An 18,480-nucleotide genomic window follows, 5' to 3' on the forward strand; every position below is an offset into this window, starting at 1 on the left:
CCCCCCCCCCCCCCCCCCCCCCGCTGCTCTCACTCCGTCTCCTTCAGGATGTCGGGGATGAAGTCCTGGCCATCCCTCAGTTCCTCCTTCCACTCCTGCGGGATGACAGCCTCGATATACGACCCCCCCGCCCCCAGCAGGGCTCCCAGCGCCGCCCCGCGGTTACAGTTCTCACCTGGGGAGGGACACAGGTAAGACACAAATAACAACATATACACCTGTAGACAGCAGCCAGTGGTACAAGTACACAAGTACTACCAGCTTTGTGTTAAAAGTACTTCCTGTTTCCTGTGACTGATCTCTGATCAGATCACTGATCCTGAGTCGTCAAATGATTCAGGGGAAAGAAGAAGAAACAAAAGTCCTGACTCACTGATCTGGATTCAGGTTTTGGTCTTTGAGGCACAAGTATCTTAATATTGTCCTTAAGTACAGTACTTGAGTAAATGTACTCAGTTACTTTCCCCCCTTCCTTCAAAGGTTCCTGCTGTGGTAGTGCAGCTCCAAACCTAACCAGCAACTCTTATTGTGAAAGGTATCATGTTGTGCTGAAGTATCAGTGTGAATGAGCTTAGAATTAAATGTTGGTAAAATGAACTTTCTTCTTCTTCTCTGTTCTTTCATGTCGACTGAGGAAGAAACGTACGAACCTCCACAGTTGGTGTTTGCCAGGATTCCTCCTCTGGGGTCATCGTGAAACTCGTGGGCCAGGTAGAACATGCTGGACAGAGCACCTTTAGTGTAGCAGGCCAGACCCAGGTAGTTCACAGCGCTCTGATGGACCTTCAGTCTCTCCTCCGAGGACACAGCAAACCTAAAACACACACACACACACAGACACACAGTTTTATTTATACAAATACAATATTAAAGATCAGATATTAAAGTCACATTTCAGAGGTGACAATCCCTCCCTTTTCTGGTGGGCTTTTAATGTGAAAAACCTACAGTAACAGAAGAAAAGTCAGCAAGAAGCAAAAATATTTCACAATAAAAGCACCCCAGCAGCTCAAAAGGCAAAATCCATTCCTTTTCTGGAAGGCTTTTAATGTGAAAAGCATGAAGGAAGTGTTGTTTCAGAGGGTCATAACCTTCAGATACTTCCTGATATCAATAATCATTTTGACTTTATTGTGCATCACCCGACCTGACACCTCAGAGCGCTGGTTCTGGGTCAGTCTCACCTGGCGGCTTTGCGGCTGTAGCTCTGACAGGTGTCCCAGGCGTCCAGTCTCCTCAGAGCGTGTTCGGCCTGCTGGCGGACGCTGCCCCCCCCCAGCACGGCGTGCAGCGCCCGGCAGTAGATGGACACGTACTCGGGCACTTTGGGGTGAGGATGGGTGAGCTTCACAAACTCAACTGCTGCTGAGACCTGAGGACAGAGTCCGGAGAGGAGGTGTGACACCTGGATCCTGGAGAACGTTTTGTTTTTGGGTTTAAATCTGACAGTGACGGCTGCGTCATGACACTCACAGCCTGCTCCTCATTGGCTGAGGCTGACAGCAGGATGAAGGGGATGCTCATGGGAAGGCAGCCGATGGCGTCCAGCTGGCCGTCGGGGAACGAGGAGCTCAACTTGTGTTTGGAGCGTTTTTCTGCAAACGTCAGAACCTGGAGAACAAAGAGAACCGGAGGAGTTAACCAGAGGACATGTGGAGTTAAAACCAGCTGAATGTGACGGGGTGCGTTTGTTTTACCTGATGTGGTGAGGTCGGTCTGCTCTCCTGCCAGTCGGCGAAGAAGGAGCGGTGGAAGGACTCGGCGTAGGTGTCGTTGTGGGTGCCGGGCGTGGTCAGGAACTGGACGTAGTCTGACAGCACGGCGGCTCGAGCGTCCGGCTGAGAGACGTCGGTGAAACCTCCGCCGCTGAGGGAGCGAGCGGCTCGGAGGGAACAGAGGACGTTCAGGGTGTTATCACCGGCCTGAAGACCTGCAGTGACACAGACAGGACAAATATTCAGCTTCATCACAAACATCTTCAGCACAGAAGCTTTAGATCAAACAATATGACTGAGTGGGACATTTCTGTCCTGATAATCAGACTTCAGACTTTAACCCTGAAGCGCAGCACAGACCGAAGGAGGTTCCATGAGTCCTTGTTTTTACATCTACAACTGAATTTCAGAAACACTGAGACATTAAAACTGGACCACAGGGGAGAACTACAGCTCCTCTGTGGAGCCTGAGGATGGAGGAAGACGAGCTCAGCTCCAGGAAGTGAGCAGCAGTACCTTGGTGGTAGTGGACCGAGCCTCTGGACGACTTCCACAGGTTCAGTTTATGGTGCAGGATGACGTGACCGACCACATCCTGCCGCTTTGCACCGGACGACCAGGCGGTCCGACCGCTACCAGCTGCAACACACACATGAACTCATCATCATCATGACCTCTGACCCAATAAAGGTTTGTGGCTTCAGTAAAGAGTGGTACCGGTGTTGGAGAGGCTGAGGATGCTGGACGGGTGTCTGCTTCTGGGCGGGTTGAGTCCTGATATCCAGTCTCCAAAGTCCCTCCTGATGTCGTGGGTGTCGTAGTACCAGTGGACCGGCATGGACATGGAGTCAGCCGCACACATGGCCCACATGGCCTCGCTCACCGCCCGGCGCACCTGAGACATCTCACCTGAGGAGGAGGGGCAGTTAAACTCTGAACAGTTTACATCAGGAAAAGACAAATGATTTTCTCCTGATTATTTAATTGTTTAATTGTTTCTTTATTGATGAAATCTTTTATTTTATTTTATTTTTTAAAGACCTTCATAATAAAGTTCTGTTCTTCTAATGTTGTGTCAAACTCTTTATTGTAGTATATGTATATACAGGTATTATCTTGTATCCTTTGATCTTTGTAATAGGTAATATAAATATAAAATAAGCTTTATCATTATATTATTGACTTTCTGTTCATCGAGTAATCGATTAATCAGCTGATCTTTGCACAGGTGCCTTCACTTGTAGCATGACTCAGCTCGATGGCAGAGGAGAAATTATAAAACATGAGCAGGTTCATTCAGTGACCACAGGTTCAGTCGCTGTGTAAACTACACACGCATCAGTCTATAAGAAGTTCATGTTAAAGTCTGTGTTTTAATCAGATGAAGTCTCCTCACCTGTCATAGATCCAGTTGACCCGCAGCAGCTCTGTTCATAACAATTCACTTAAACTTGCATAAGTTAATGGTTACAAAACTATACAGGAAGTGACTAACGTGAAAAACCTTCAGGCTGAAAAACTGTTCGACACGCAGACCTCCCGTTAAAACCAGTAATGTAACCGGTAAATGTTTCCTGACAAGCGATTATTTCATTGTATTTCTTTTCCTCTATATCTCACACCGCTGTAAAAACGGTTACGACACTAGAAATGTGTTTATGTTGACATTTCGTAACCGGCGCTGTAGTACGGTGGCTAATATAGGTCAATTCAAAAATGAATTCGCGTTTAGTCCTGAGCTTGGGCTCCCAGGCAGACACACGAAAAAAGATTTTACGAAGGCATTCTTTTTTTTTATATTGACATAATTTATTTTTCTTTAACGAAAAGACTGTGACTAAGAAATAAAACTGTTTATTTCTTCTCCTTTTCTCCACCACTTATTTTTCCTCATGACGTATTTATCTAAATGTATCTTAATTGTGTTTATTAATTATGGTTTTGCTTATATGTGAATACTTCTCTGTCTCCACTGTTATTTTGTTCTATTGTTAAAACTTTTAAAAAGTTAGAAATTAAATTCACGGATTAAAACGGTGCCTGAAAGACACAAACAAGGGTGAATTTTCCACAATGACTGTACGGTGGCCGTTATGCACCAATGTATCGCGAAAACATGAACCGGTTCATCACCACTGTTGGAAGTTTATGGTAGTCGATAGTGTTAACACATTAATTAAACGTTGAATTTTCAGTAAACGGTGAAAAAACTTTAAATTATCCTGCTGGCGTTTATGTTGCGCAAATTAGCAAATTAGCACTTAGCAACAGCGGTTAGCTCGAAGTAGTAAATTAGCGACTACACAGCCGAATGAATGAAAACTATATTATCTTAATTTCAGATGTAGCCTGTATAAAGTTAAGTTACCTGTTGGTTTATATGTCCGTTTGTGTCGGGTAGTGTATTCGTTAAACTTTTCCCGCCGTTAAATCGCGGTGTGTTAAAGTTTACGTTTGTTGTTTATAGTTAGTGGGCTAAGCTAGCTGAGTGCTAGCAGGCTAATGTTTCTGTCTCCGCTGGACATGGAAGAAGAAGCGTTAGATGCACAAGATGTTGGTAAGAAGAAGTGTTTTGATCTAATTAAGGGGTTTCAACAATATCTGCAGTCTCTGTGTTACTCTAGTCCAGATTAGACAACTCTAGGTACCGTGGTTTTTGACCTAGACCTGGTCTGATGTGGACTAGCTGTGAAAAAGCAACCGTTATAAAGGTTTCAGAAATCTGAAACTGTGTTAATTATCTCTGTGTTAATCTTGTCCAGATTAGACAAATCTAGGTACGGTGGTTTTTGATCTGGTCTGATGTGGTCTGGATGATGTGGTCTAGGTGATGTGGTCTGGATGTAGAAAAATAAGTGAAATTTACTATTTTCTCCACAAGAATTAAGATAATTGAGCTGCAGCTTTCTGCTTGATTGTTTAATAAGCCCTGTGAAGACACCATTTCTGTATCACCGACAGTTATTACAGAGGGAATCATTTTTATTTGTTAATATAAATAATAATGAGAACTTGTCCTGTTGTGTGTTTCAGAACGGGCCAAGGCGTTCTGGGCTGGCGAGGATGTGGATCAGGCTTTTGATGGGGTCTTTGAGTATCTGAATCACCTGAAGAGAGTCCTGAAGAAGAACACGGCAACAGACAAAGGTCGGTCTTTTAATTTAAAAGTCCAACTCTTCTTCTGCTCTAATGAACAGGCTGTGATTGGTGTTTCCTGTTGTGATGTTGTTTGTAAATCAGAGCTGGTTCAGGCGTTGAAGGTTTTGGAGACTCTGGATTTGTCTGCTCCAGTCTCCAGTCAGGACGCCTCCGTGGTCCAGGTGGTCATCGGTTCAGGTAAACAGGCTTTTATTCTGAAACTCTGCTGTGACAGTCACGCCAGGGTGTATTGAAGTGTAAGTTTTGTCTGTTTTCCTGCACAGGTCAGGTGCTGCTGCCGGCTGACTTCTCCCACCGCAGTCCCCCATCCCCCTCCTTCTCCTCCCCCTGTACCTCCCCCGCTCCTCCCTCTAACAGTCTGTCCAGCTCATCAGTGCCCCCCCCAGGCAGAGATGAGCTTCTGCCTCCTCTGTTGCCTGTCCAGCTGCAGTACCAGCCTCACCCCTGCTGCAAGGTAACACTGTGCTCCACACACAGGACACACAAGAGATGGACGTTACTGGGGTGTGACTGAGGCTGTGCTGCTCAGCAGTAACTCATCATGTGTAAATAAAGAGGAACGAGCTCTGAGAGAACGTGACGTCTGGATGTTTGTCTGTTGAGTCTTTATAAGAACCGAGATGTTGTTCTCCCTCCAGGCCTGCCTCCCCAGTCTGTCCAGCATGCCCCAGTGCGCGCCTCCGTTCTGGGGGCAGAACCCTCTGAAGGCGCCCCTGCTCTGTGGCTTCAAGAGGCTGAGCGCCATGCCGCTGGCATCACCGCGAGGAGGCGGGACCTGGGACGGCAAAGGGGTGGAGCCTGCGGTCTCAGAGGAGGTGGAGGAAGAAGCTGTAGAGGACTGGGATGTTGTTTACAAAGCGCCATGCGGACAGAGCCTCCGTAACCATGACGATGTGATGCGTTTCCTGTTGGCTTCGGAGAGCTATGACGTCCTGCAGGTCAGCTGATTTATCATGGTGCCTTCAGAGTCCGTCAGGAAACTTTCACCAAAAACAAAAATGTGAATGTGTTTTTCTCTCTCTTTCCTCCAGGTGGACTTCTTCACCTTTAACCCCTCTGTTCGGTTGGACCCCCCTGTGGTGCCGGGCCCTCGGCGTCCAGAGCTGGACCTGAGCCGCGGCTCGGAGCCTACGCCGGTGGAGCTGTGCGGCGGGGATGGCGGTGCCCGGCCCGCTGACTTCCGCTACAGGAGGGACCGCTGGCCGCACGGCTGCTTCCTGAGCCGCAGCCCCATGCTGTTCGACAGCTGCTGCGATTGCACCGACGGCTGCACCGACGCACAGCGCTGCACCTGCATCGCAATGACCAGAGGGGGGCGCTCCTACACCCATCACAGGCTGACGCAACCTGTAGCCTCAGGGTAGGACAATTAAAGACGGACACCAGATTGTCGCCTCAGGGACTGGGTCAGAAGTAAAACAGCATTTTGCAGAGGGATGATGAGGTTCTGTTCGTACATTAATAAACAGGCGGCAGAAATCTGTAAATAATAATCAAACATAAGAAACGTAATTAGTTGATTGACTTTGAGCTTCTCCAGTGGGAATCTCTGGATTAACGACTTTAGTTGCTGAATGCAGACCATCACTTAACGAACCCCATCATCTTGTCCACATGCTGTTGGCCATGTTGTAGCGTAAAAGTTAAGTGTGTGTGTGTGTGTGTGTGTGTGTGTGTCAGGCTGTATGAGTGTGGTCCATGGTGCAGTTGTGATCGGGCTCGTTGTCAGAACCGGCTGGTCCAGAGAGGGATCAGAATCCGGCTCCAGGTCTTCCAGACCGAAGACCGTGGCTGGGGCGTCCGTTGCCGTGACGACCTGGACCGCGGCACGTTCGTGTGCATCTACGCAGGTGAGACGACGTCGACATTCAGACAATCAAAGACTAAACTCGAGGTCATTAGTTAGACTGAAATCTGGTTTGTTGTTCAGGTGTGATCCTGCAGCGGGTCCAGAGTCCGGCCGAGCTCCCGCCCCCGAAGCTGACGAGGGCTGAGCTCCCGTCAGACGACGAGGTGGAGGTCGTCACCGAGTGGCTGGCCCCGCCGGTCCTGGAGGGGCGGAGCAAGCTGCTGGAGTCCCCACCGCCCTTGTCTCCGCCCAACTCACCCCCCCTGCACGTTCCAGTGATCCAGAGACCCGCCGACAGCAACAGCACCACCGCCGCAGTCCAGGACAGAGACAAGGTTCAGATCTGACCAGTGGCTGCTGGTCTCACTGGTCCATCATTTACCTCTAGAGACACTCCAGCATCATCAGTCATTAGATGGATGTTGAACTCAGAGATAAACGAAAACTAAATAATGATGTTTTCTGTGGTCAGGGCCAGACGGTGTTGGTGGGAGGTCCAGAGGCGTCGTCTCCTTCAGCAGGTACAGCAGGTCGTATTATGATGATGTATTTATCTACTTTTCACATTAATCTGTCAGTGTTTGTTAGAAATGATTGGATACTGTCCATCAGGTGACCAGTCTCAATCCAAGGAGAAGAACGATGCCACGCCCACAGCCAGTCCGGCGGCGGCGGCAGTCCACAGCGTGAACGGCACCAAGATGGAGACAAAAGAAAGAGAGAGGAAGAGTTTAAAGAGAGCGGCGACAGTGGAGGACGTTTATTTTCTGGACGCCAGCAAGGAGGGAAACGTGAGCCGCTTCATCAACGTGAGTACACTGAAAACCAATAAAGAGATTATCAGGATAATTTTTGTTTTATGATTAAAAAAAAACACAATGAATAAAAAGAAATAATAAGAAATTTTGACTCGTGAAATTCTGACTTTAATCTTTAAAGTATTTCATATTTTTTCTTTTTAGAAAGTATAACTTAATTCTTGTAAAGTCAACATCACGCTGTCATATAAAATTAAAGAGTAATAAACTGGTATTTATGAAATCCTTTAAATAGCCTTTGTAGAAAAAAACAATAATATTATTATAATATTGTTTTAATGTGGAAGTTTGATCCTTATTTTGACCCGGTCTCTGTGAACTACAGCACAGCTGCCGGCCGAACCTGTTCATCCAGAACGTCTTCACCGACACCCACGACCCCGGATTCCCCGTCATCGCCTTCTTCACCAACAGGTGAGGAAGAGGAGAACCAGGTGTTTGTAGTTTTTCTTTCATTGCGGTTGTTAATGAACGTTCTGTGTTTCTCGGTGCAGGGTGGTGAAGGCCGGCACTGAGTTAACCTGGAATTTCTCTTCCGACACACAAACTGCCTCGCTGCGCAAACAGGAAGTGCCCTGTCTCTGCGGTAGTGACGGTTGTCGAGGTCAGTTTACCATCAAGGAAAGCCTGTGTGATGTCTGCGAGGTCAAAGGTCAAGAAGCGATAAAGGCCAAGTGATCCCACAAACCAGGTTCAGACACTCCAGCTGACATCCACAAATATACATTTTTATACTATTGTGATGTAGTAAAACCGTTTAAAAAACTTTCTCTAAATAAAAGATATGAATTTAAGAAATTAATTTAATCTGTTTTATTTTGAAACATTATAATGTGTGTTTGGTTTTATTTCATTCAGTGTATTTTACTTCTGTTGAAATGTGACTTGAAATCACAGTTCTGGGAAAAGGGCTTTTATTTTGAAACTTGATTTCAGACATAGAAATGTACGACACATTTTAATTTGATTTACCAGCATTTTAGATCTATAATGCATTTTGGGAATTCTCACTTTAATATTTATGTGGCGTTAAAGCTTTTATTTTGAGAGTACAATGCGACGTTGGCCAGGAAAGACTTGCTTTTATTTTGACACTCCAGACCGGATCTCCGTATGTTGTTTATATTCCGTTTCACCGACTGTCCTTCGAACACTGAATCCGAAAATGAGCGCTGTTCTGCGGGCTGCGTGCGTGCTCCTCCTCGGCCTCCTCTGGGCCTCCGTCTCCCCGTCCTCCTCCTGTCGGGTCCGGATCCCGCCTCACGACCAGGTGGCCCGGGTCGCCCGCTTTATCGCCCACACGTGCGACTGGGCTTCCATGGCCACCATCTCCACCCACAAGCCGGTGGTGGGCCAGCCGTTCTCCAACGCTTTCTCGGTGAGCGACGGGCCGGAGGGCTCCAGCACCGGGGTGCCCTACATGTACCTGACCCGCATGGAGATCTCCGTGCAGGACCTGGAGGTGGGAGTCCTGTAGTTGATGTCACTGTGTGTAGTTTTTAAACTGTCTCAGAAAGTCTCATTAGACCAACTGAAAACTTAATAATTTAACCCCTTATCTCTGTAATATTTCTGCGGAAGTCTCGGGTCATAGAACCTTTGTCTCCCGTCCTGTTGCTATAATGTGTTTGGATTTATTTATAATTACATTTAAATGTCTGACTTCTGTAAAATAACACAAAATCTGTAAAAAGTTATGTAAACATCTGGTTTAGGTTTTATGCAACAGCAGCTTCTACCATGATGCAGCACTTTTTACACAGAGTGACTCAGCAGTTTTGGAGTTGAAGTCACATGTTACATGTCACATGATGGCAGGAACACAGCACAGGAGATGTATGAGGTTTATTAGACTGTTAATGATTTAAAAGTCACAGAAAAGACATAAAGGTTTTTAATAAGTCTTTAGTTAGTTATAAAAGTTATGTTAAACTTTAATTGTGTCTTTAAAGAGGAGGGTTCAAAGGTCAGAGTGATGTCTTATGACAACATGAGCTTAAACAACAAAGACAGATTCAAGTGAGAGAGTGCGAAAGATCCTGCGACCTGGTTTCAGGTCAGTGTTGTGAGCTATAATAAAAACTATGAACTATAATAAGTATAATAAGCTCCTCCTCCCTGCAGGTGAACCCTGAGGCGTCTCTGTCCATGTCTCTGGCTCAGACTGATTACTGCAAACAGCAGGGCTTCGACCCTCAGAGTCCTCTCTGTGCCCACATCATCCTGTCTGGATCTGTTGTCGAGGTAACAAATACACACACCTGCTACCACCTCTGTGTCCAGGTGCTACAGTCTGAGCAGTCACATGACCCGCTCCCCCTCCTCTCCCTCCTGTTGTCCAGGTGAACGGGACGGAGGCGGGGTTTGCTAAGAAAGCTCTGTTCAGTCGACACCCGGAGATGATCGACTGGCCGTCTGACCACAACTGGTTCTTCGCCAAGTTCAACATCACACAGGTAAAAGGACACACAGGTTCGACATCATCACTGTTTTCAGCCAATCAGACGGCAGGAAGTCTCGTTAACGTACCCCCCCCCCCCTCCTCTGTGTTACAGGTGTGGGTGTTGGATTATTTTGGCGGGGTGAAGACCGTCACTCCAGAGGAATATTTCCAGGCCAAACCGTACAGGAAGCACCACTGACGGTCAGAGCTGCTGGTCTCTGTAGTCCTAAATGTTCCATTTGTAGTTCTACAAGTTTCAGATTTAACAAAGTAAATTTTTATTAAATTATTACTATTATTTACTTTAAAATGACTGCAGGAGTTCATAAAACAGAGAGGAAGATGCCTATTCTTATATATAATCTATAATCTTATGATAATCCAGATCACAGTATTGGAAAAAATCAATCAGCAGTGCAGTGGTTCTTATAGACTGATTGATCAGTTTATTATTTTTTAGTTGATATTATATTTTGAGAAGAAAATATTTTCCTACCTTCAACAATAATTCTGTGGTTTCTGCTGATCAAAGTTAGAAATGATTAATGTGTGATTATATATATATATTTATGTGTGCACAGTGTAGTTGTGTCGTACAGAAGATCACAGTTGCAGTGTTGGAGTTTGGCCACTGGATGGCGCCATGGTGCAGATAATCAAACTCAAACATTCATAATGTAATTACATATTCTGTAGACAGACATTAAAAACTGAACGACGCTGATTCAATTTTAACTTTCCTCTATCGAACAATTGAAGTTGAAAATGAAATGAAATAAACGTACATCTGCACCTTTTTACACTTTTACTGGAACAGGAAACACTTATACTTATATAGTAAACTTATTATACATATTTCTCTTTTTCTTTCTTTGGTTTTGTGTCTCCATTCAGCTCAACACACAAAACTCCAGTCGATCAAACAAAGATTTAAGGAGTGTGATTTGATGAGCTTTGCACTGGAAACCTCCTGTTGTTCTTGTCTTTGCTGTGACAACAAACTGCACTTTATATCAGAATCAGCAGAATCAAAATGAATCTTTTAAACTAGGAAAAGTTTAATTATTAGATCACAGTCACACTCAAACTTTACTGTCTCGTTAAGGCAGGAAATTTGACTCAAATAAACACGACACATTGAAAAAGAGATTTTTTATTGGTGGGAATTGATAATAACTTCTACATTGAATGTATTTATTTAGGATTAGGTTTATTAAGTCTTCATTATACTTTCAGTTTTAGTCAGTGGTGGGGGTGGGGTCGTAAACTGGCGCTCGAATGCCACTGTGATACCATATCAATAACTTTGTGTGACGCCTTAAACGTCTCGTTACACTCCAGTAACGATTCTCCGCTCCTTCATGCCGAAGAGGAACATTTGCCTTTAAAATAACTTTGCTGTGAAATTTTATTTTTTTGAGACAGTATTAATGGATGATTTGTATTAATAAAGTTTTGTGTTACAAAAACAGATGGCGCCGTTTTTTCTGTGTTGTATTTTTCTTTTTTTAGATGTAGTGAAACTGAGTTTTAACCCATGATAATATATATGTTTAAAGATCCAATATGTCCCATAGCAACATGATTTAGTTTTATCTTCTGTTCATCGCTATGAATCTTCCTACGACCGAGCAGGTTTATCCTGAGACCCCTCTGAGGTCCTGACCCACAGTTTGGGGATCTTTAAAACTAAATGGAAAATATTCAATACTTTAAGTCAAGTCGAGTTATTTTTATTTAGTAGCTAAAAATCTATTTCAGTTAGTTCAAAGCTGAACTTCCTCCTCAGTTTGGTTCAGATTAAGATTTTTAAGATTTGCTAAAACATCAAAAAACAAATGAACAAACACGAAAAACTGAATTATTTTTCCACATGTACAAAGACTGTTCATGTGTGGGAGAGAGATTCATATACGTAGAGAATGACTGTGTCACCTGGCAGAGCAGCTCCTCACCACTTCCTGTTCCACTTTAAGGCGGCAGAGGAAGACAGAAGTTTGGTTCAGTCGTCTCGCGTCGACGCTGGAGCCTGAGACCAGTTCGAAGAAGAAGAAGAAGAAGAAACGTGTTCTGGGGAAACCACTTTAGGATGGAGCTCCGGACATGGACATCTGGCCTGCTGGTCCTCGCGTCGGTGTTTGCCCCGGCAGGTAGGACTCCTCACTCAGACACACCTGAACACAAACTCTTTACCTAGACGTGTCACCAACGAAGGGCTCCTCAGATTCACTGACGTCCCCTCTGATCGTTTACATGTCACAATAAAAACAGAACAAAGCATCGATTCAACAATTCAGATTTAAATATCTTGATGAATTCTGTCGTTTTATCAAAAAATTGAGAAATGTCGTTTTTAAGTCGATGATGCATTTTTCAAGATAATCAGGTTTGTTTAAAGCGTTTCATGAGTGTCGAAGATTTTTCTCTCAGCGTACAAAGAAGCTTGAAACCAACTGATCTGCAAATATAAAAAAAATCTCCAAATATAATGTAGATGTGTGGTTTTCATGGACGTCGACAAAAAGCCGACCCCCCAGCGTCTTTGTGGATATGTTTAACTCAGTGAGAAAATTCAAACAGTTTTAACGGCAGACAATGACAAACCAGAGAAGAAGAACACAGGGTGGAGAAGCTTCTCTCCGGCAGCCATGTTGGATGGTCTGCTCGCTGTGTTTGACTCCGTCTTCATAGATTTACACAGTTCATTTATTTCAGTTTTTATCGAGGAACCTGATTATTGTTTTGATCCAGCTGATTGATGTAGTTAGCCATTAGCTACTTAAGCTAACTTTGGAAGTAATGTGCCGTTGTTAACACGTCTGATTAGCACGTTAGCTAACAGGTGGATGAGCATCAACACAAGCACTAAACAAAGATGCACCACTCCCCAGGGGTTTGTGGGTTTCAGTCCCTCTTTGCTAACAGTTAGCTTACAACAGGTAAAGCTAATATTTAGATTTTTACTTCCTGTCTGAGCATCTGAGAAAAGATGCTGAATTTCAGATGTGTTTTTAAAAAAAGTCAGAATAACAAATAAACTCGAACTCGGCTACGTGCTAATGTTATCTGGACCTACAGATACAAACAGGCAACATGCTTCTTGTAGATGTTTTGCTTTGTTTGTGCAACTTTACTTTCTTTACTTTCCTACTTAGTTAAGAGATAACTTGATAAATCCAGAACATTTCTATACTCTTAACTTTTGTTGATAAAACGCAGCATCTGACCTTTGAGCCTGTGAAACGACGAGTTGGCACGATTAGGCGTCACTGGACGTGGTGAACCAGATGGAGAAGTGCGTTCTCCAGTAACTTGAACAGGTCAAAGGTTAAACCAGTATTTGTGGCCAACAGGACCAGTATAAGCTTCACCAGATGACGGGCCCATGGTGGGTTTCTCCCCGTTGACCAGTTACATGAAGCTGACTGAAGCTCGTGAACCAGCTCCATAATATGAAAAGACCAACTGGAGTTTATATTGTTAAATACCAGCTCAGACCGTCAGTTTGAACCATGTACAGTTTAGGTGTTAATTATAAGTTTTGATGATTAAAAACCAGTTTAAATGATTAAAAGACCAGTTGGTTTTCTACCTTATAAAGTAAATAAAGATTTCAGGCAGTCGCACTGTGTGAACAGCAGCAGTCAGAACGTTTCCCGTCTGAGAATTGGAGGCAGATCATTATAATTTTCTTCATAGTGTTTCAACAGAGCGACAAAAGGTTTGAACTTGGGGATTCGTCATGACGACAACACGATTGCCTCCATTTTAGGAACTGATGCAGCGCAGTGTTTCATAAACCGATGCTTTATACTCTCACATCCAGATGTTTACAGATGTATTTACAGATGTTTTTTCAGGTGTATTTGAACGTCATTTTGTAGTAAAATTATTTAAATACTAATATATTCAAAATGAAAATGGATTTTTACTTCGGATATGATCCGGAAAGGTCTTCAAAATATAAAAACCTCGAAACTCTAATTCCTCTAAACGCAGCTCTAAAGTGAGAAATTAGAGTTTTATTTTCAATGATATTCGTTTTTGAGGCAGAGCTTTGTCTCCTGAATCTAAACTTAAGCCTTAAAATCAATAAAAGATATTTAAAAAAGTATAAATCTGTTTTGGCTCCTGATAAACAGATTGAAGAAGCTTTGGCATCAAGTTGTAGGAGTCCGTAGCTTAAAGATATAAAGTGCTCCGTCCTGTGATACAGTCCTTCTCATGTAAATGAATGCTGATTGAAAGGTTGTGTAATGCTGCGGCTCTGTATTTTCTGTGGAGGGAAGAACATTAATTGACCACAAAGAGTGAACCCCCCCACCACCACCACCCTGCTCTGAACTCAGGAAGCAGCTTTGTGGTTGTTTGAGCTGTGACTCCATCCCAAACTGCTTCAGCTCGGTGTGGTCACACTGTAACAGAGGTTGCCGTGGCAACAGAGATGCCCCTCACACTGAGACCGCCTCAGAAAAAGACTCAAGAAACGTGCTGTTCACAGCAGAAACTATGACTCGTGAAATATCTGCCGCGAAACCCGTTTCTCAGCCCGGCGGCCATCTTTGATAGAGCGGCAGCAGAAGGAGGGAAACGAAATGAAAACGGTGTAAAGGGGTGAATCGGGTTGGCAGGAAAAGAAAGAGAAAGCAGAGGGGGAGAGAGTCGACATGTCTGCACAGACGGCGGCGAGGTGTCCTGGATTCTGTCTCAGGTGTTCAGGAGCAAACCGTCGACTCTGAAACCACAGCGACACTTTGACACCAGCTCTGGATGCTGGGAGTTGATTCTGTCAAACGGCCTCCGTCAGATAAAGAAGAAGTAATATCTGTCATGTCGGAGATAAATCCCATGTAAACATCAGGAAGTGACCTTAAGGGTTCTGCTGTTCATAGGTCAGAAGGCGGAGTCACGACACATGGATGATGTTGTGCAACATCAGATGTTTAGGTGGAAAACCAACATGGTGTTAATCTGTTCAGCTCAGCTCAAACATTATCTGGTTCTGTTTCCTCCAACACGTCCGTCGTTCAGAAGTAGGTTTGTCTGTCGTTGTGTTTCCTGATGCGACAGAGAAGGAGACGGAAAAGATTTGCTCAGGGTTTGTTAATAATAATCACTTTATTTGTAGCTCAAAGTCACAAAGAGCTTTACAAGAAAAAGGTAAAACCAGGTGAAAGAAAAGTCCAAAGAATCTGAGCAATAAAATATGTAAAAACAATAATTAGGGATAAAACAATATAAGTTAAACACGTATCAAACAGCAAAGGCTGAGACAGAGAAATGTGTTTTAAGAAGAGATTTAAAGGAAGTTAATGACGGCGTCTGATCTCAGAGTGTCGGGGCTCGAACGGCGAACACAAACCGTGACCTGGGGGACCAGCAGCCCGTCTCCTGCAGACCTCAGGTCTCTGTTCGGCACATACATGTCAATAAATCAGAGATGTCATTTAAAGCCTTAAAAGTCAACAACAGAATTTTAAAATCAATCTGAAATCTACCAGGGAGGCGAGCGCCGGAGTCATGTGACTGTTCCTGCACGAGCAGCGGTTTACCTGCTGAAGACGAAGCGGAATAAAATCCGTGTCTAGCATGTGTAACTTTTCGAAGGTTAATGAACCTGGTTACTATAGCAACAGGGATCCAAGAGAGAAGCGGCCATCGCAGCCCAGCATCAACACGTGAGCATGAAGCGGCAGGTTGTGGTTGACGTGTAGTGTGAGTGTGATCAGGACCGGACCAGACCAGACCAGACCAGACCAGACTATGTGAGCAAGGTCAGGTATCAGACTGAGCCTGATGTGATGTGTGAAACCGTACACAACATCTGTATCAGGGTGTTGAAGTGAGGTTGTTCTTATTGTCTCAGTTTGATCGACGTGGAGCCGAAATGTTTCTTCCCCAAAACAATAAAAAAATCACGTTTCAGCTTCTCAGACAGAAAATACATTTAGCCACAGAAGCTCTGAGGCCACACCCCCTTCTTTGGGGATTTTCTAAAGGCATTCTGGGAAGGGGGATGTAACGAAGTAGGTGAAAAAATGTGAGTGTAAAATACTTTGACACTAAATGTGTCAGGTAACTTCTCTGAGAAACACGACACTGTAGCTTCAAAGTGGCTGAGTCTTTATTAAAGACCACCAGAGACGCTTTTATTCTGGCGGTTTCATTCAGGAAGCTGCTCAGTGTGTGAAGGAGGAAATCGTTCAACAGGTGCCAAACACCAAAATAAGCAGTTTAATAAAGTGCTTACACTGTTTCCTCTCGACCCTTTTAACCTGTTTCTGACTGTTTCCAGGCTGATTACACAACACACACACACACACACACACACACACACACACACACACACACACACACACACACACACACACCATCTCCACATGAAACACTGACGTCACACTCGTGTTTCCATGTGTCTGGTGGTTGGCCCTGACAGTAAACATGTAGTTTAATTGTTCCTGTAATGTCGGATCAATGAGCGGCTCTCTGTGTTGTCATGCAGTCTGTTTGGATCAATGCTCATTATATCAGTTATCGATCAATCAGTTAATCGTCTGATCATCGGCCCAAAACCCAAACATGTTCAGTTTCCATCGTCTTCGTTTCTGAGAAGCTGGAACAAACACGTTTTGATGAATTGATTTCAGCTGCATTCGTCGTTAAATGTGGTGCGTTCAGGGACGTTCGGACATGTAGGAGAGATTTACTGACGTTAAGATGGAAAACTGCTGATTGTTGGAGTTTTCTTTTTTTCTTTGACTGGAAATGAGCCGTGACTGTCGTTAGTTTGCATCTGTGATGAGTCACGAACAAACATGATAATCATGAAAACATGTGATGAAGCTTTCCATCGATTTCATCAGTCGATTCCTGAAAAGAGCGACGGCGTGTTTCAGTGAAGCTTCAGTGGAAACTAACGAGTTAATCTGCTCCGGTTCTCCACGTCTATAACAGAACATAAACTCAGACTTCAGCTGTGGAACAGAATCAGACCATCACAGAGCTGTGACATGTAATCACTTTATTAGGAACACACAGTCTGATGCAACAACAGATCCAAACTGCTGCTTTTATTTTGACCTTTTACTGTAAATTTAGGTTAAATGTTCATTTTTATATCGTTCCACTTAACGTCTATTTTCCTTATCGATTAACCTGCGGATTCATTTTTCAATTCATTCGTTCGTCAATAAAAAGTCATGAAATGGTTCAAAATGTAGAGGATATTTTCCAGAGTTGGAGGAAACGTCTTTAAATATCTGGTTCTGTCGGAGCAGCAAATGAAAACACCAACGTTTTCATTGAACTATTGTTTTACCGTCACTACCAGCTCTGATTATTGATACGATTAATATTAGAGAAACAGCTGATAGATTAAAGCTTACAGAGACAATATTCTTTGTATTTTTACGGCCTGTGAAACCGATTGGTCGACAGTCAAACGGAACGACTCTTGTTTTCTGTTGAAATCCTCGTTCGGTCACTTTTTACTTTTCCTTCATTTCAGTTCAGGGGAAAATCTTTTACCTTCTACTTTATTTCATTTCTACATGTTGCATCATGCAGCCACGTTTACGCCGTGTCACCGTGGCCCTTTAATTATCATTCATTTTCATTATCAGTTACACAGTGAAAAATACAGCAGATGAGAATTAGAGGAAGTTTAGCTGAAGATCTTTTGTTGCTTCGTCATTGCTTCAGTTTGAGAGAGTGTGTTAGTTTGTATGAATGTGTCTTAGTGTGTGTACTGTAGGTTATGATATGAAGGTTTACAATATTACATATATATATATATATATATATATATATATATACATATATATATATATGTACAAACTGTGTGACGGGATGCAGTTTGTACATGTGGATATAAACTGCACTGTGAGGAGGTGTCGGATCATCCCTCGCTTCAGTCAGTGAAGGAAACATTCAGACTGAAGGTGAATAAACTCAGGTGTCTGTGGAAGCTCTTTAAATAAAGTTTAAATCAAGTTTAAATAAAGTTGAAATCAAGTTTAAATAAAGTTTAAATCAAGTTTAAATAAAGTTTAAATCAAGTTTAAATAAAGTTGAAATCAAGTTTAAATAAAGTTGAAATCAAGTTTCTGTGAGTTTGAATCAAATTTGTACAGAAGGAGACGAGTCTAAGCTCTGACCTGTTTGAATGTTTCTCTGAGGTCGGGCGCTTCTTTCAGTTTTACTAACACACACACACACACACACACACACAGACACACACAGACAGACACACACACACACACACACACACAAACACACACACACAGACACACACACACACACACACACACACACACACACACACACACACACACACACACACAGTGGAAAAACTAACAAAGGCAAATATTTGTCTGAAGCTCGTGTTTCTGAATGAATCCACTGAAACTCTATAGAAGTACATAACAAACACACACACACACACACACACACACACACACACACACACACCATCTCCACATGAAACACTGACGTCAC

At 43.6% G+C, this 18,480-nt stretch overlaps 4 protein-coding genes across 4 annotated transcripts in view; 3 read left to right on the top strand and 1 right to left on the bottom strand.

The window, feature by feature from the left end:
- Nucleotides 1-11: 11 nt before the first annotated feature.
- On the bottom strand, nucleotides 12-3,398 carry LOC147817295 (uncharacterized). The gene is given in 8 exon segments (XM_087171162.1): nucleotides 12-175; nucleotides 651-814; nucleotides 1,185-1,372; nucleotides 1,474-1,668; nucleotides 1,671-1,930; nucleotides 2,232-2,354; nucleotides 2,433-2,624; nucleotides 3,112-3,398. Coding segments are annotated over 8 exon segments (1,275 nt in total). The 5' UTR covers nucleotides 3,119-3,398; the 3' UTR covers nucleotides 12-29.
- A 421-nt stretch (nucleotides 3,399-3,819) lies between these two features.
- On the top strand, nucleotides 3,820-8,343 carry setdb2 (SET domain bifurcated histone lysine methyltransferase 2). Its single transcript, XM_023396424.2, has 12 exons — nucleotides 3,820-4,272; nucleotides 4,749-4,862; nucleotides 4,956-5,051; nucleotides 5,138-5,328; nucleotides 5,513-5,812; nucleotides 5,906-6,234; nucleotides 6,555-6,724; nucleotides 6,805-7,058; nucleotides 7,196-7,244; nucleotides 7,336-7,532; nucleotides 7,867-7,955; nucleotides 8,036-8,343. The coding sequence occupies exons 1-12, from the start codon at nucleotides 4,218-4,220 to the stop codon at nucleotides 8,217-8,219; spliced, it is 2,028 nt and encodes a 675-aa protein (XP_023252192.1). The 5' UTR covers nucleotides 3,820-4,217; the 3' UTR covers nucleotides 8,220-8,343.
- A 313-nt stretch (nucleotides 8,344-8,656) lies between these two features.
- On the top strand, nucleotides 8,657-11,455 carry creg1 (cellular repressor of E1A-stimulated genes 1). The gene is made up of 4 exons (XM_023396493.2): nucleotides 8,657-9,003; nucleotides 9,666-9,785; nucleotides 9,884-9,997; nucleotides 10,097-11,455. Exons 1-4 carry the CDS (start codon nucleotides 8,707-8,709, stop codon nucleotides 10,181-10,183), a joined length of 618 nt encoding a protein of 205 aa, XP_023252261.1. The 5' UTR covers nucleotides 8,657-8,706; the 3' UTR covers nucleotides 10,184-11,455.
- Nucleotides 11,456-11,962: 507 nt separating this feature from the next.
- cd247 (CD247 molecule) overlaps nucleotides 11,963-18,480 on the top strand; it is a 15,147-nt gene continuing 8,629 nt past the window's right edge. Inside the window, exon 1 of the mRNA XM_023396432.2 lies at nucleotides 11,963-12,134. Coding sequence (XP_023252200.1) covers nucleotides 12,074-12,134 — 61 coding nt within the window. The 5' untranslated portion in view covers nucleotides 11,963-12,073. The remainder of the gene's footprint in view (nucleotides 12,135-18,480) is intronic.

Source organism: Seriola lalandi, unplaced genomic scaffold (assembly GCF_002814215.2).
Source record: "Seriola lalandi dorsalis isolate HSWRI2012SDOR001 ecotype SW California unplaced genomic scaffold, Sedor1 jcf7180002054977, whole genome shotgun sequence".
In the NCBI taxonomy this organism is placed as follows: Eukaryota; Metazoa; Chordata; class Actinopteri; order Carangiformes; family Carangidae; genus Seriola; species Seriola lalandi.

Bases quoted from the DNA above. Each gene is read 5' to 3' on its own strand.
- setdb2 (XM_023396424.2), top strand. From the start codon at position 4,218: ATGTTTCTGTCTCCGCTGGACATGGAAGAAGAAGCGTTAGATGCACAA. The intron at 5,813-5,905 runs GTCAGCTGATTT...TCTTTCCTCCAG, and splicing joins AGAGCTATGACGTCCTGCAG to GTGGACTTCTTCACCTTTAA. The intron at 7,059-7,195 runs GTTCAGATCTGA...TTCTGTGGTCAG, and splicing joins CAGTCCAGGACAGAGACAAG to GGCCAGACGGTGTTGGTGGG.
- creg1 (XM_023396493.2), top strand. From the start codon at position 8,707: ATGAGCGCTGTTCTGCGGGCTGCGTGCGTGCTCCTCCTCGGCCTCCTC. The intron at 9,786-9,883 runs GTAACAAATACA...CCTGTTGTCCAG, and splicing joins TGTCTGGATCTGTTGTCGAG to GTGAACGGGACGGAGGCGGG. The intron at 9,998-10,096 runs GTAAAAGGACAC...TCTGTGTTACAG, and splicing joins CCAAGTTCAACATCACACAG to GTGTGGGTGTTGGATTATTT.